General features: G+C 27.8%; 1 protein-coding gene across 1 annotated transcript; it reads right to left on the reverse strand.

Moving 5' to 3' along the window:
• Window positions 1-1,607: 1,607 nt before the first annotated feature.
• Window positions 1,608-5,634, reverse strand: LOC101501174 (probable E3 ubiquitin-protein ligase LOG2). Its single transcript, XM_004497438.4, has 3 exons — window positions 4,820-5,634; window positions 2,508-3,003; window positions 1,608-1,995 (listed from the first exon to the last, which is right to left on the reverse strand). Exons 1-3 carry the CDS (start codon window positions 5,248-5,250, stop codon window positions 1,876-1,878), a joined length of 1,047 nt encoding a protein of 348 aa, XP_004497495.1. The 5' UTR covers window positions 5,251-5,634; the 3' UTR covers window positions 1,608-1,875.
• Window positions 5,635-14,438: the final 8,804 nt, after the last annotated feature.

A 14,438-nucleotide genomic window follows, 5' to 3' on the forward strand; every position in this document is an offset into this window, starting at 1 on the left:
TGTTGGGGGTGTGTAATGAATGTGCACTTCAGATCAGGTGGTACACGTTGCAGTAATGTTTATTTGTGAAATATTGGTGCATGCTTTGAACATCAATTATTATTCAGGTTTAGGGTATAGGCCAACGCATTGGAATTAATTTAATGAGTGCTTTACCCTCAATACATTCTTTAAGGAACTAATTAAAGTGGACTCCATGAATGAATCATTTTAAAAAATTAATAATGTGAGATGTATACTTTGCATAAAAGTATGTGGAGGGTGAGGATATTTGAAGATAAAAAGTGAAACGTTAAGTCATAATTCAAACCAATTGAACTGTTGAATTCTATATTTAAAACATTGTTTAGAAGAGTTTATTTGTTAAACCGCTAACTATTTCTTTTTATATGATTATTTGTTTTATGAGGAACATTAATTGTAGAGTATTTTTGGAATGTTACCAAGTATATGTTTATATGACCAAAATAAAATTATTTGACAATAGTTTTCTCACAAACTTATAATTTTTTTTCACTAGTTTATAGTATTTTTTTCTTTCTCTTTTTAAAAAGGTTTGTAACATTTTTTTGCAAACGCAACTTCTAGTTACACTAGCTTTTAGTAGTAACTTATAAACATCACTTTTCTCTTGTTTTCACCCTCATAATTTTAATTGAAAATAAGTTAATAATTAAAAATTATATCATATAAATAATTTAATCACACACTTTAAATTCAATCTACTGATTTATCTACTATCAATAATTTTATTTGATATTTGCTATGAGTTTATACACAAGATTATCTACTATCCACTATTTTTTATGTCAAAGTGTCCTTGAAGGTATTGATAAATAAATTAAGAAATACAATTCATATTATTGTTTTTATAACAAATAATATACATTTTCCCAAATAGTCTTTTACTCTCATGAATTTCAAAAAAATAAAATAAGAGATTTCAATATAATTAAGAGAACAATAGAAAGTTAACAATAATACTTTTTGTAATGCAAAACGGCCTATAAAGTAATAGATTAAAAATTTTAGTAATTTAAAATATCTGAAAGTGAGTGGTGAAAAATGTTATTTCTAATTTAAAACCTTTGGCCAAAATTAGGCCAACCTGGAAATAAAGCTAGAAATCTGAAGGCAGTAGCATGCAGATCTACAAGGACCACAAACACATTACATTCACCTGGGAAAGCAACCCCAAACTTATGCTTCAATCGACAATTACCCTCTAGAATGAAATACAAGGAAAATTAGTAATTAAAAAATTGATGCATTTAATTTAATACATCTAACTTTTCATATATTATTTTTATTTATATTTTATTTTGGATGTTTTTATTTATATTTTATTTCGGATGAAGTAAAGGGGTCTAGCAAACTGTGCATATTGACTACTTAAAACAGGATTACTATCCATACAGAAAGGGTTAAAATTTTCACATGCTCAGTTTGGTAAAGTTTAGAGTTAAAGTTGTTGAATTTTGATACTGGAAATTTTCTACAACAGGTCTAAAGCTTGAACGATTTATATGCAATTTATCTCAAAATCATAATAATAATAATAAAAGATGTTTTTGTGAGGCAATAATAATAATATAGATGTTAGCAAGTGAGAAACACATTAAATTATATTGAAGCCATATAGAAGTTAGAAGTGAAATCAAACAAGCATGGTGGAGGAGGCATTTGCTTATACAGTCAGGTGCCATGCCAGCCAACCAATCCATGTCAAACAGAATGTCATGCATAAATAAATTCCAATTTCTATTTTTTTGGATTATTGGAAAAACCTTAAAGTAAGTGAAAAGCATTAACTATATAACAACATTTGGACTATACAGGAAGCTTGTTGTCTGTCAAGTAACACTGTATCTTTCTTCACTCCTCCGCAGGTTCAGGCCCAACTTTGATCTCCAAAAGCCTCTCAACTGGTTGTCTGCAAATTGGACATCTATTTGTTTGGAACCTCAAAACCTTTGCACATCCGCTACACATACACTACAACAAAGAAAAAAATCCAACCAAAGTATATCAAAGAGTACTCGAGGACAAATTAGGCTATGTTTGGATAAAAACCTTCATTTCACGCTTATAGCATAGGCATACAAAAGATAAAACAAAGTCAGACTATTTCCATATAAACTATATATGCAATTTTCATAAGTTATCCTAAAGATCTTATGGAAATAAGGTGAAAATAGCTTATGAACATGTCATAAGCTATTTCCATAAGCTCTTTGAAATACCATCATAAGTGTTTATGTCAGTAGATAAATTCAAATAAGTTAATCCAATTATCCAAACAGACCCGAAGTAGTTTTCAACAGTTAAGTTAAGCAAAAATATAAATGACAAGAAATTCGAATCGTTGATGAAATTTGGCAGTAGCATACATGGATATCATTTAACATTTGCTGGTGATTTTCATACTCATGATATCAACGGCAGAATCATTTTGTCAACCAATCAAAGAAAAAATTGATCAGAAAAAGAAAACTGTAAATAATTACCATGTGGCGACATGGAAGCACAGTTGTGTCCCGAGGCTCTGACAAGCAGATAACACACTCCTTTCCTGGGTCATTACCATCCAAGTCACTCTCAACTGAATTTCCAATACCGTATATCTCCTGAAGCTCATACCTCATTCCATTCACCCACAATATCTGCTTAACAACCTTCACCCGGAATTCACCTTTCTCCTTCTCAAACACTGCTTGAGTTATCTGAGAGTTTGTGTTACCAGATGTTGGAGTTTCGTTTGATCCATTTTCGTTGCTGGAAGATGCATCTGCTTTAACTGCTATAGGATAGACTTCCATATCGCCTACTTTCAATAACTCAGATTCCTCAAACATTGAAAAATGGATACCAGTTCCAGCTGGCTGTTTAAACTTCTGGCCGAGACCTTGCTGGAAATCTATAGTAACAGGTGCAAGAACATTTTCCTTCATTGGGGTAAGGATACAACCGTCGCCTTCTTTTGCAAAGAAAAGTACAGTGATGCTGTAATGGAGAAAAAGGGAAACAAGCATTTAGATCATCAAACAAATAAAAGAACTATAGCACAGAATACACATATTCACACAACACAAATGGAAATTTGCCTTGCCACAATTCCTTAAGCGTACCTTTCAGTACACCGAGTCAGAGTACTGAAAGATACGCTTAAGGTCACGAGTCAATCATATATCTCAGAAATGTATAGTTTACAAAATGCTCCTTAACATAGGAAAGTAATAAGAAATTATAATTACTAGGAGTAATACATCACCATGTATTCAAATGTGCATTAAAATCTTGTTTGATTCAGTTTTGTGCAAAAATGAATTGCTCAAGTAAGACATGCATTGAATCGACTATTGAGAGACTCGTAAAAGAGTAGCTACGTATTGTATCTGTTGGTCTTGCCACAGAAACCAGTTTTTTAAATTACTTGCTGCTAACTTGGCCATGATGTAAGTGGAAGTCTCACCTGCCATTATCATGTAGCAAATGATTTCGCTTTCATTTATTTGTTAAAATGCAACACTCCATGCAAAAGTAATCTCTCCACCCTTTAAAAAGTAAAAGAATTTAAAATGCACTCTCAATAACCTCAAGGGACATTCTCAAATCCAAAATATATCAAACGGAAAATAAAAAGCACGCAAGACATTGTTTCTAAGCAATGTTGATTTAAAATGAAGATAATTATCATGCTGACAATCTTTAGGAGCAACTGACTTTGCTTTTAAATCAGTCTCTCCATATTGTCAAAGGAAATCGAACCCTAGCAACGAATAGATATACTTATCAGTAAATCACAAAATATACACAACAAAAAACTATAGCTACTCTATTTTTCATTCGTAGAAATGTTATTTGCAAACCTTTGTCATGCACCATTTTCCAGCTTCCTAAGCTAGCAAAAATAATATGTTGTGACAATAAGTAAATAGTTACCCAAACTATTCCTCATTGGCAACTATTAGAAAGCTCTCATTACATTACACTCCAGATTTCAGAAAGACAAGTTACCATAAAACAAAAGGCCAAGATTATCAATACAAACAATAGTACTAAGGGTCTGTTTGGATTGACTTATTTGAACTTATCTATTGACATAATCACTTGTGAAACTGTTTAGGAGAGCTTATGATATAGCTTATAAAATCAGTTTATAACTTATATGAAAACAATTTGACTTTATTTTTATTTTGTTATTAAAATAGCTTATACATAAACACTTATATGATAAACACTTATCCAATACTCCATCTGCTCTCAAATATACACAAAAGTAGATACAAAAAAATCGATGTATCTAGCCCAAAATTTGAACTAGATAAATTAATTTTTTTGGCCCTACTTTGCTTACATTTGAGACGGTAATAGTACGTGCTTAACTAAGTTGTTTTTGCAAAGAGGACCTAATGAGCACGGATATAGGAATAAAATTGAGTAAGTAGCTTCACTCCTTTACTTATTTGAATCCAAAAATGCAAATGAAGTTAAATGATGTTTATATTAAACAAGCTAATTAACACTAACAGCAATCAATCAAGGAAGCAAGGACAGGATCTCACAACTAGCTCTCCAAAACCTTTGCATAAGGCTAATAACTACCATTCACATGATGCATTATTTTACTTTTTTTTGTCTTAACCCTCGATTCTTAGGCAAAGGACATGATAATCCGAAGTTCAGCCTAAAAGTAAGTAAAGCTTGCTCCACTCAGGGTTTGAACTCAGGTACTTCACATGATACATTATTAACCATTAGCCACAAAACAAATTAACTAATTATTACATCATAATCAAATAAGGAAAAAAACTGTTACCTCCCAGAAACGGTAGCATCAAAAGTAAACGACACAAGAAATTTTCCGGAATCTTCTCCATCAGGCTCAATTCTCAGTGTCTCCTTCTTGATGTTAACATCGTTCTTTATAGTAACCGCTTTCTGATGTTCCACATAAGGAGCCGGTGGCGGTGGCGGGTACCGGCTCCACATCGGGTCCATCGCCGGACGGTGATGGTGATCATACGGTGCCGGCAAAGGCGCCCGAACAGTTGTCGGCGGCGGAGGATAGTAATTAGGGTAGTTAGGATACGGAGTAGTGGCGGCATTGTAAACGAATCGGTTAGAATTAGCTTCCGGAAACGGAGGAATCATTGGAGGAGGAGTCTCCGGTGGATGAACTCGCCGGCCAGTTCCACCGCCACCGTGTCTCCGACGATTGTTAGAACCGCTACTTCCAATATTACCCATGAAAATGAAAAAAATTACCAAAATACCAGCAAAGCTTTTATTTTTTTTACTGGGTTATTTTAATTATTCTGCAGAGTGGGAAAAATCGAAACTTGAAAGGTTATAGAGAGAAACAAAGAAGTGGGGTTTGATAAAAGGGGTTATTGATTTTTGTTATGTGTGGTTCAAAGTATGTGATGAGGAAAGTGAAAGAGAAAACTAAAACTGTTGGATGAAGGTGTAGAGAGAATTTTAATGCAAAAAAAAAAAAAAGATAATAAGCAGAATATATGAAGGTAGAGAAAGATTCTTTAGATTATTGTTGGATGGAAGAAGATGGATTAGAAGGTATAATGGGATTGCGTAAAGCTCCACCCAGTTAGAGGCACACCATTGATGAGGGATGGGATGTCATGGTTTTTGTTAAAGTGCTTCACTTTTTTATTTTTGCTTTGTTTGCTTTGTCTTTTATCTAATTTTTTTATTTATTTTCTAATATAAAGTTTACACCAATCATTCTTATTTATATATAATTTTAATCTATTTTATTTATGATTTTAGTCTTTATTACATTACATTCTAAATTTAAAGATATAGTCTTTACACTTTCACAAGTTTTCCATACTATTTAATTTAGGATTAATTTTTATTAAATTACAAAAATTAAAAATTACTTTTTTTTATGAAGTAAATAACTACTTTTTTGGAATACTCAAAGTATCTCTAGTGAAGATTAATCGATCAAGATTAATTAATATGCATTTGAAAGATTGATTTCTTTGACTTTTTTTATATGTACTAATTAAGAGACTTCCTTTAAGTTTATTTAATTAACTATGTAAAACTATTTTATATAAGTGGTTGATTAAATTACAGTAAAATATTTATAAAAGATAAGAATATTAAAATATGATTAGAAAAAAGTGTTCAAAAGTTTAAGCTAACTGGGAAAACAATTAAATCTATTTATATAATGTACCAAAAAATATCTATTTTATAACATATGTATGAATTTATCATATCAGATATTTTGTACGGATGTGTGAAAGTTAATTGTTTTACCTTTGAAAGGAGTCGTGTTCAGATTCCAGTATCACACTACATTGCCATATGTGACAAGTTATTCATTTATTATCCCTTTTCGGCCTAACTCCACTAATATATAAGAATTGTTTTATAAAAAAATATATGTAATTAATGATTTCACGATTTCAGCTTTGTGTGGGGCAAAAAAGATAATAATCCAAATAAGCATATTGCTTTTTTGACAATTAAACAAGTATAATATCGTTATCTTTCATTTCTTATTATATTAAATATTTATATTTCAAGTATTCAAAATGCATGTTTAGATTTTTTCGGTTGCAAACTTATCCCGAACTCAATTGAGTTGCCCACTCCGTGAGTATTTCTCCTTTTATAAATTGTTTGACTAAATTTAATACTTTTCAATTCAAAATACACTTATTTGTGTCAATTAGTTTTAAGATATATTAAATTATGTATATAATTTTTTGAGTTTAAGTTTTTTCTTCAAATGATTATAATAAAAGGTGTTAAGATTTAATCGAATCATCGCAACAAATTAATTGTTTAAACAACAATTTAACTGTGCAAACTACTTTGTATGCGAAGAAAGTTAAAAATATTGATTATTTGAATAGATATTTATTACCTTGTTTTAAAACTATACATAGATTTAAATTGTTGTAGAGAAAATTAAAAAATGTATACCATTTATAATATTTGATTAATATTTTTTGAATGATTAATATGAAGAGTATACTGTTGTAGCATTTGATAAAATTTTAAATGACCATAAACTTTTAATTGAACTAATTATTATTGAAATTTAATAAATGATTAATGGTGCAAATAGAACATAATATGAAGACCAAATCAAAATAAGATAAACTTAAAAGACTAATACAAAAATTGAATTAAATTTAAATGACGATATATATTATTTTTGGCTAGATAATTTCTCTTTCACTTAAATTTTATTTTATATATAAATGTAAAAGAAAGTTACATTTTACCTTCCAAGTGTGTACTTTTCATACGGGACAATGATTTTTTAAAAATACAATGGGATAAATGTAGTGTTCACAATCAAACAAAATGATAAGACGATTAAAACAATTTAAGTCTTTAATTTTTTTTTACTTAATAACACTAGTAAAATATCCGTGCGAACTTCGTATTTTAGAGTAGTACAGTATTTACTTAGTAAATATTTTTTTTAAATGCATTTCAATAAGATGTGTTTTTGAATATTAGTTGTTTCCTTAAAAAATCTTTTATTTTATAAATTGATGACAAATATTTATTATGTGTTTGAATCAATGATACATTTGTCCTTAACTCTTCCGTCTATATTAAATAAAAAATAAAGAAGAATTATAATTTTCTTGTGTATGATATTTTCATCAAAAAAAATTTACTCTGGGCAATAATTATTTTAAAATATTTAATCAGTGTACATTAATCTTATATACGATAGTTCAATTTCATTAATGATAATTTATCTCGTGCATAATTTTGTTTTTGAAATTTTTAAATAAATCTTTTAAGTGAAGACTTTAGAGCTATTAATTTATAATTAGTCTTTCTAAGGAACTATCATATTTTTAAGTGAATCTTTTATTTATATAATGTTAAGTTGTAGAGTAACTTTCAAAATAAAATTTAAATTGTTCAATTTTTTTTCATTATAATGTATATATTTAATTTTGATTGTGACGAATCTTTTACATTTTTTAGTATTATATAATTATTTTTATTTGGAAAAAAACTTGAAAAAAATGGGAACCGATATAAAAAAACTTGAAATTAAAATTATTAAGGATTAGTAGAAAAGAAAAAACAAATTAGAAACAAAAGTCATTTTATGTCACATCAATATTAAATGATACTGTACAAAGACTTTAATACTCTAACAATTAACATATATGAACAAAAAGTAAGTTAAGGAAATTTTTAAAATTTCCAGGTTTCTTAGATAGTATATAAATATAGAAGGCTTCCAAAATAAAATTTTACTTAATAAAATCCTACATTTTTTAATAGTTTTAAAACTAAAGTTAATGAAGTATTATCTAAACTTAATATTATTTCATTAAATATTAAATCAGTTGAATTTATTATCAACTAAAAAAAATTATATTAATTTAATATATGATTTTGTATTTTAAAATATCTAAATAATATTTTTAATATAATTTTTTAGTAATTTTACAAACAATGTTATTGTAGATTTAATGTGATTCATGTTAAAATTTATTTTAGGCCAACATATATGTTGGACCACCTATAAAATCAAGTCAACATTGCGTATGTTTAGTTCTACTTTTGCAACAAACAAAATTAACTTTAAAAGTCTTGAATTCATTTTAATATGTTTAATTGTTCTCAAATAGAATTAATTTTATCTTTAAAATTGATTCTAACTTGAAGGTTGAATTAATAACTTTTACCTTTAGAATTAATAACTTGAAGGTTGAATTAATAAGATTTGGATAGAACTTCTCCTCAAAGAGAAGAATAAAATGGTAATGAAATAGACGAAGTTGTTCGAAGAAAAAGATAAGAAATTTGAAAAGAAATAAGAGGCAAAGAAATTGATGGGTGACTGATCCAAGTACATATGACAAAGATGCTAACATTAGTGTAATTCTAAGGTTTCTATGATAGACTTAATATATTTATATAGATGTCAAAATTATGATAGACTTAATATATTTATATAGATGTCAAAATTAAATTTATTTAGTTAGATAGTGTGAATATAACTTTGTTGATTTTTTATTTCTTAAACATTTACAAATGTATTTGAATCACAAAAAGTATCATGAAAATTATATTTTATCATTTTAGATCATTTTTCTATCTCCTTTTTAGGTCTATTTTTCCTTATTCATAAAACAATTCTTGCTCCAATGGAATAAATAGATGAGACAAATAGAATATTCCTTGATTGTGTTCTTGACGTAATAAGGTGTCTCAAATTGTTACAATAAAATTCTGCACTTGTTACACGCACATTTATGCACTCTTGTTGTACCTTCAGCTAATATGCCTGAATGCTGCAACATCCAACCCAAATTCAACACAGCCCAACATAATTTCAATTTAAAAAGCTAAATTACTACCTTTACTCCTAACATAATAAAATATCCTAAACTAATAAAATAACCCTTAAAAACATAACATAATCAAGAGTAAAGAGACAATAATCCAAGTTTATTTGTACTGAATAAATCTTTATTTTATGTGTTATGAGCATGATAGGATCATGTTGGTATACTTTAAAATGCATTAAAATCTTTTTTCAAGTAAATTTTAATTTTGTAAATACACTTTTTGTAAGTCGATTTGTATAGGTCCTCAACTTAGTCTTAATGTTTTAGACCTTGTATCACCAATCTTGTGAATCAACTCACAAAGTTCTAGAAGATTATGTAAATTGATTTACAAAATATGAGAATCAACTTATTATTAGCATTGAAATCATGGCGTTTTGATTAACATGTGAATCAACACGACTGGCGGACTTAGTTTTTAACACTTACAAAAAGATAATTAGTTTTAATGAACTAAAAAAATGACGATTTAATATATTTTAAATGACGTGACATATATTTTTAAGGTGTTTTATTTCAATTTCATGGGTGTTAATTATAATCATTCTAAATCATCGTATCATATGTCACATTATTTAAAATATCTCACATCATTATTTTTTAGTTAAAAAATCAAAAGAATAGACCAAAACCGTCGACTTTTAAAATAGATTGACTAATTTCGTGAATCAATATAAATAGATGAGCTAAAACTACAATTAAACCTTATATTTATTATTAAATTTTCCACTATCTTTAAACAAGACATTCTCTCCGACCATACATATAAACAAAAATTAAAATATATTTGACCCAAAATTTAGATAACATATTTTGATTTTATTTTATATTTGTGGTAAGAAAAAATACATAAGGTCAAATATGTTGGCTTAGCAATGGTAGTTACCTTATATTTCCATTAATATTGCATCAACGGCTTGATTAGATTATCCGCAAATTCTATACGTTTTCGACGACTTAACTTTAATCCTAGGACTAAGGTTATTTATCTTTGAAATTGTAAAAATATTTTTTCAATCAAGTAAGGTGCAATGGCTAACTATGTATTAATAATGAATAATATTATTGTAATTCAAAATTTGACATAAAATAAAATACACAAATATAATATCATATAAAATATATAGATCACATTTTGTATCTATATTATAATATTTAATATTATATTTGTGTTTTATTTTTATCAAATTTTGTGTTTTAATAATTTATTTATATTCAGAACTCGTTAAAAAAATCCATGTTGCATACCGAAACAAAATTAGGATCACATGTGGTTTTAAATTTGTATTTCTAATCTGTTAGATTAATGATGTAATCGGACTCTGATCCTATGAGCACATGCAAAATATACATCCAATGGAGTGAAAATTTGTACTATAGATATGACTATGAGCTCGCGTAATTATGTACATAATTGAACCGGTATACATGTATTTTACTATATCCACCAATTCTATGTAAATGCATGTATATATAATATATAAACAAATATATTTATTTTACGTTTTATTATAGAGTTTAGGGTTTAGGATTTAATATATATATATAGGATTTTATGATTATATATAGGATTTTATGATTTTATCTATATACGTATGATTTTTTATATTCCTATAAAAAAAATGATTTTTTTAATGTTTATCGTCATATATACCTCAAAAATGGTTTATTATAATATATACTTATTTTAAATATTTTATCGATGAAATATTATAATTTATAGTATTTTATGAGTTGATTTGAAATTTTTTTGATAGTAATTTTAAGTGTGTTGTGATATTTTTTAGTTATTTATTGTATTTTCGTAGTCAAATTACGTGTAACACAGATACACGAAACAGACACTTAATGTCTAAAGAGTATGAAACAGACATTATCACGCATAGACGAATTCAGATACGAACATTTTTTCAAACGCCCAGTATAAAAATAAAAAATAGACAATGGCAATGATTTATTATTTAGACCTTTGACATCTAGAATCACATTAAACTTCAACTATCTCATATGTTGCTGCAACCGAAACTTGGGCCACCAATAATGTCTTCTTGTTTTGGAGATCAAATCCTTGCTAGAACTTTTTATTTTGGAAAATGGAATCCATGGTAGAGAAATCTTTGGTCAACTTTTATTTACTTTCCAATTGAACTATGGATTATCAAGACATGCATATTTTCTTAAAAAAATATAAATTATTAATTAAAATGAACAATGCATTAGCTTATGTTGTTACGGACTATAACATAACACATTGACGAAATATATACAACTTTTTATGTAGTTGTCACTTTAAGGATATTATTTTGTCTATATTCTTTCTATTTGATTCCTATGTACCTCTTGATCTCCTGTAAACTTTGAGATCATATGTATAAAATCACACAATTTTATTTTTAGTAAAAGATGCCTTAGTAAGAAGAGAAATACAAATGTTAGATTTATAAACTTTTAATCTCGATTTCAATGCAATATGAGACTAAGGAGCTAAAAATTACGTCAAAACAGCCAAACAAAAAGATATAATTGATGAGAAACAAAGTGGTCCAAGTTGTGGATATGGCAATAGATCAATAAAAGATGTCTACTCATACAACTCAATGTGTGTGAAGAATTTTTTATTTAGTTGAAACCGTCGAGGGTAACATGTGGTAGTTCCCATCTTTAATTACCTAGTCTGAAATCATAAATCTACATTTTTCTATTTTTTTTCTTTTCTTTTTTGCAATTTTAACTCCATAAATAAAAATAGTGAAAAACTATTGGCTGACCTTGGCTTTTTTTCTTCAGATTGCACAATTTTTTTATGAATTCTCGATGATTTTAGTAACATGTTAGTCATTTTCATATAAAAGAGAGAGTGGAGAGAAAAGAAAAAGAGAATAAAGAAAAAGAGAGTAGAGGAGAGATGAGATGAGAAAAAAAGAAGACAAAAAAGAGAAAATTGTAAGAGAGAGTGAGAGAATCCACGAAAGGGAGAGGAAAAGGAAGGAGAAAATGTTGAGGTCAAAACCTTTTCGATATATATTTTAATGACAACAAACATTGCAAAGTAAATGTTAATTTTTATGAATAACAATCTATTGATGATTGCATTTGAGTTTTTATTTAAGAAACATAAATAACATAAGTACACAAACTAGAAGTCATTCAAATTAACACGTGCGTAAATATCTAGTCAATGATGAAAGAATCATAGTAGCATCAGAAGATTACAACAATAATATCATAAATTTCATGGAGATATTAGAAGGATTTATGAACTCATGAGAATCAAACAAATCAAAAGTTGTCTAAAGAATCAAATGCAACAAGTGTTCAGAATGTTCTGAACTCAAGAATAATTAAGGGAATGATCAAAATGAGCATTGATGCCTTGGGAAATATGTCCAATGGATATATTATAGATTCAAACATATATGAAGATAAATAAATAAGTCAAAGAACATCTTTATGAAAGAATCTCAAATGGAATATATCATATACTATATCAATCATTCATTTGCAAATGAATGATTGTTGAATCTTCGAGATAACATCTTCATAAAGAACGTGTTCAATACATTCATGCTTATACTAAATAATCTTAGTGATACTTGATGGACAATATACAACATGTGCAACACCAAGAGAAATTATGGGAAGTATTGCATGCATAAAAGATTTCTCCTTTCATATAGAAGATAACATTCTCAATTATTATGAAAGAATGTTCTCATGATGAATTAGTTCATTGCACACATAAATATTCCTATTAGTTTAGCAAAACGACCAATTTTGAAAAAGAAATCATTTCAAGATTGAGTCATTTATTAAGTCATTTGTTAAATGAATGATGAAAGAACATTCACCAGAATATTTTGTTGTTCTATTAAAGAACAATTGAGAAAAATAATCTTTTGGAAGGACAACATGCCGTAAATCAGTATTTTGCACATCGACTTTCCAATATTTAATGAACAAATTAAAAGTCAAGATTTGAAGGTCCACTTACAAAAACAAACATGTATAATGTTCTGCAAATTAATATGCAGAACGATATTCATATCGTTCTTTAGATTGATGAGTTGTGAGCAAAGGGTAAAAGTACAACATACTAGCATTGTTACTACATTAAGCTATGAATGCTTCTGATCAAACCCAATGTCAACCAAAATTTGACAACTCATTCACACACTTGTACATGTTTTTCTTCATACTCAAAGCAAGAACGTTCTAGGTTGGTCAAGGACGTTTTGGACAGTAATATAAATATGTGTTTAATATGTTTAAATCATATCTGACTATTGGCTAATGTGTCTAACGTCTATATTCAACTTCATATGAGTTTTCAAACTTCTTCTCATCTATAAAAGGAAGATCAATCAAAAGACAAAGGCAATAGTTTGACATACAATCAATATTCACTTGTTATAGTAACAAACTCTTCAAGAAAACTCTAACTCTGTATAGTATATCTTTGGATCATTTTTATTGAGTTTTGCTTTCAGTTCATCTCAAATAAAGAGTTGAGAATCATTAGATCTCAAACACTTTTATCATACACATTATAATTGACCCAAGTTATCCTTTATATTAAACTGAATGTGTTTGTAAAAATCTTTTCTAGATTGAAAAATGATTATAAAAATCATTTATAGATTGAAAGATGGATGTTAAAGTCCTTTCAAGGTTGAAAGGTAAAGATTGTAATTGATCAAGATTTGATCAAGAGAAAAGGTGCAAAGAAAAACGTTCTGGTTCTAAAGTACATAGTGATAATCTCACGGTTGTGAAAATTGGACTAGCCCATATTGGGTGATCCAGTGTACTTTTGTGTTATTTTTCTATCTCTTATCTTTCATTATTTGCACATCCAAATCACATTTCACTATCATTATTTTTATTTACAACCTCTTAATTTCATATAAAATGTCCAGAACGTTCTGGTCACTTAAAAGCTTACTAATCAACTTTTGATTATCAAATTTAATCTTGAGTAAAATATCAAATAAAATGCATAAATTAAATTTTAAAAGAGTCACAATTCGAACCCCTCTTTTATGACTATTCTTTTCACTTCCAAAATAA

The sequence above is a fragment of the Cicer arietinum genome, chromosome 4 (assembly GCF_000331145.2).
Source record: "Cicer arietinum cultivar CDC Frontier isolate Library 1 chromosome 4, Cicar.CDCFrontier_v2.0, whole genome shotgun sequence".
Classification (NCBI taxonomy): domain Eukaryota; kingdom Viridiplantae; phylum Streptophyta; class Magnoliopsida; order Fabales; family Fabaceae; genus Cicer; species Cicer arietinum.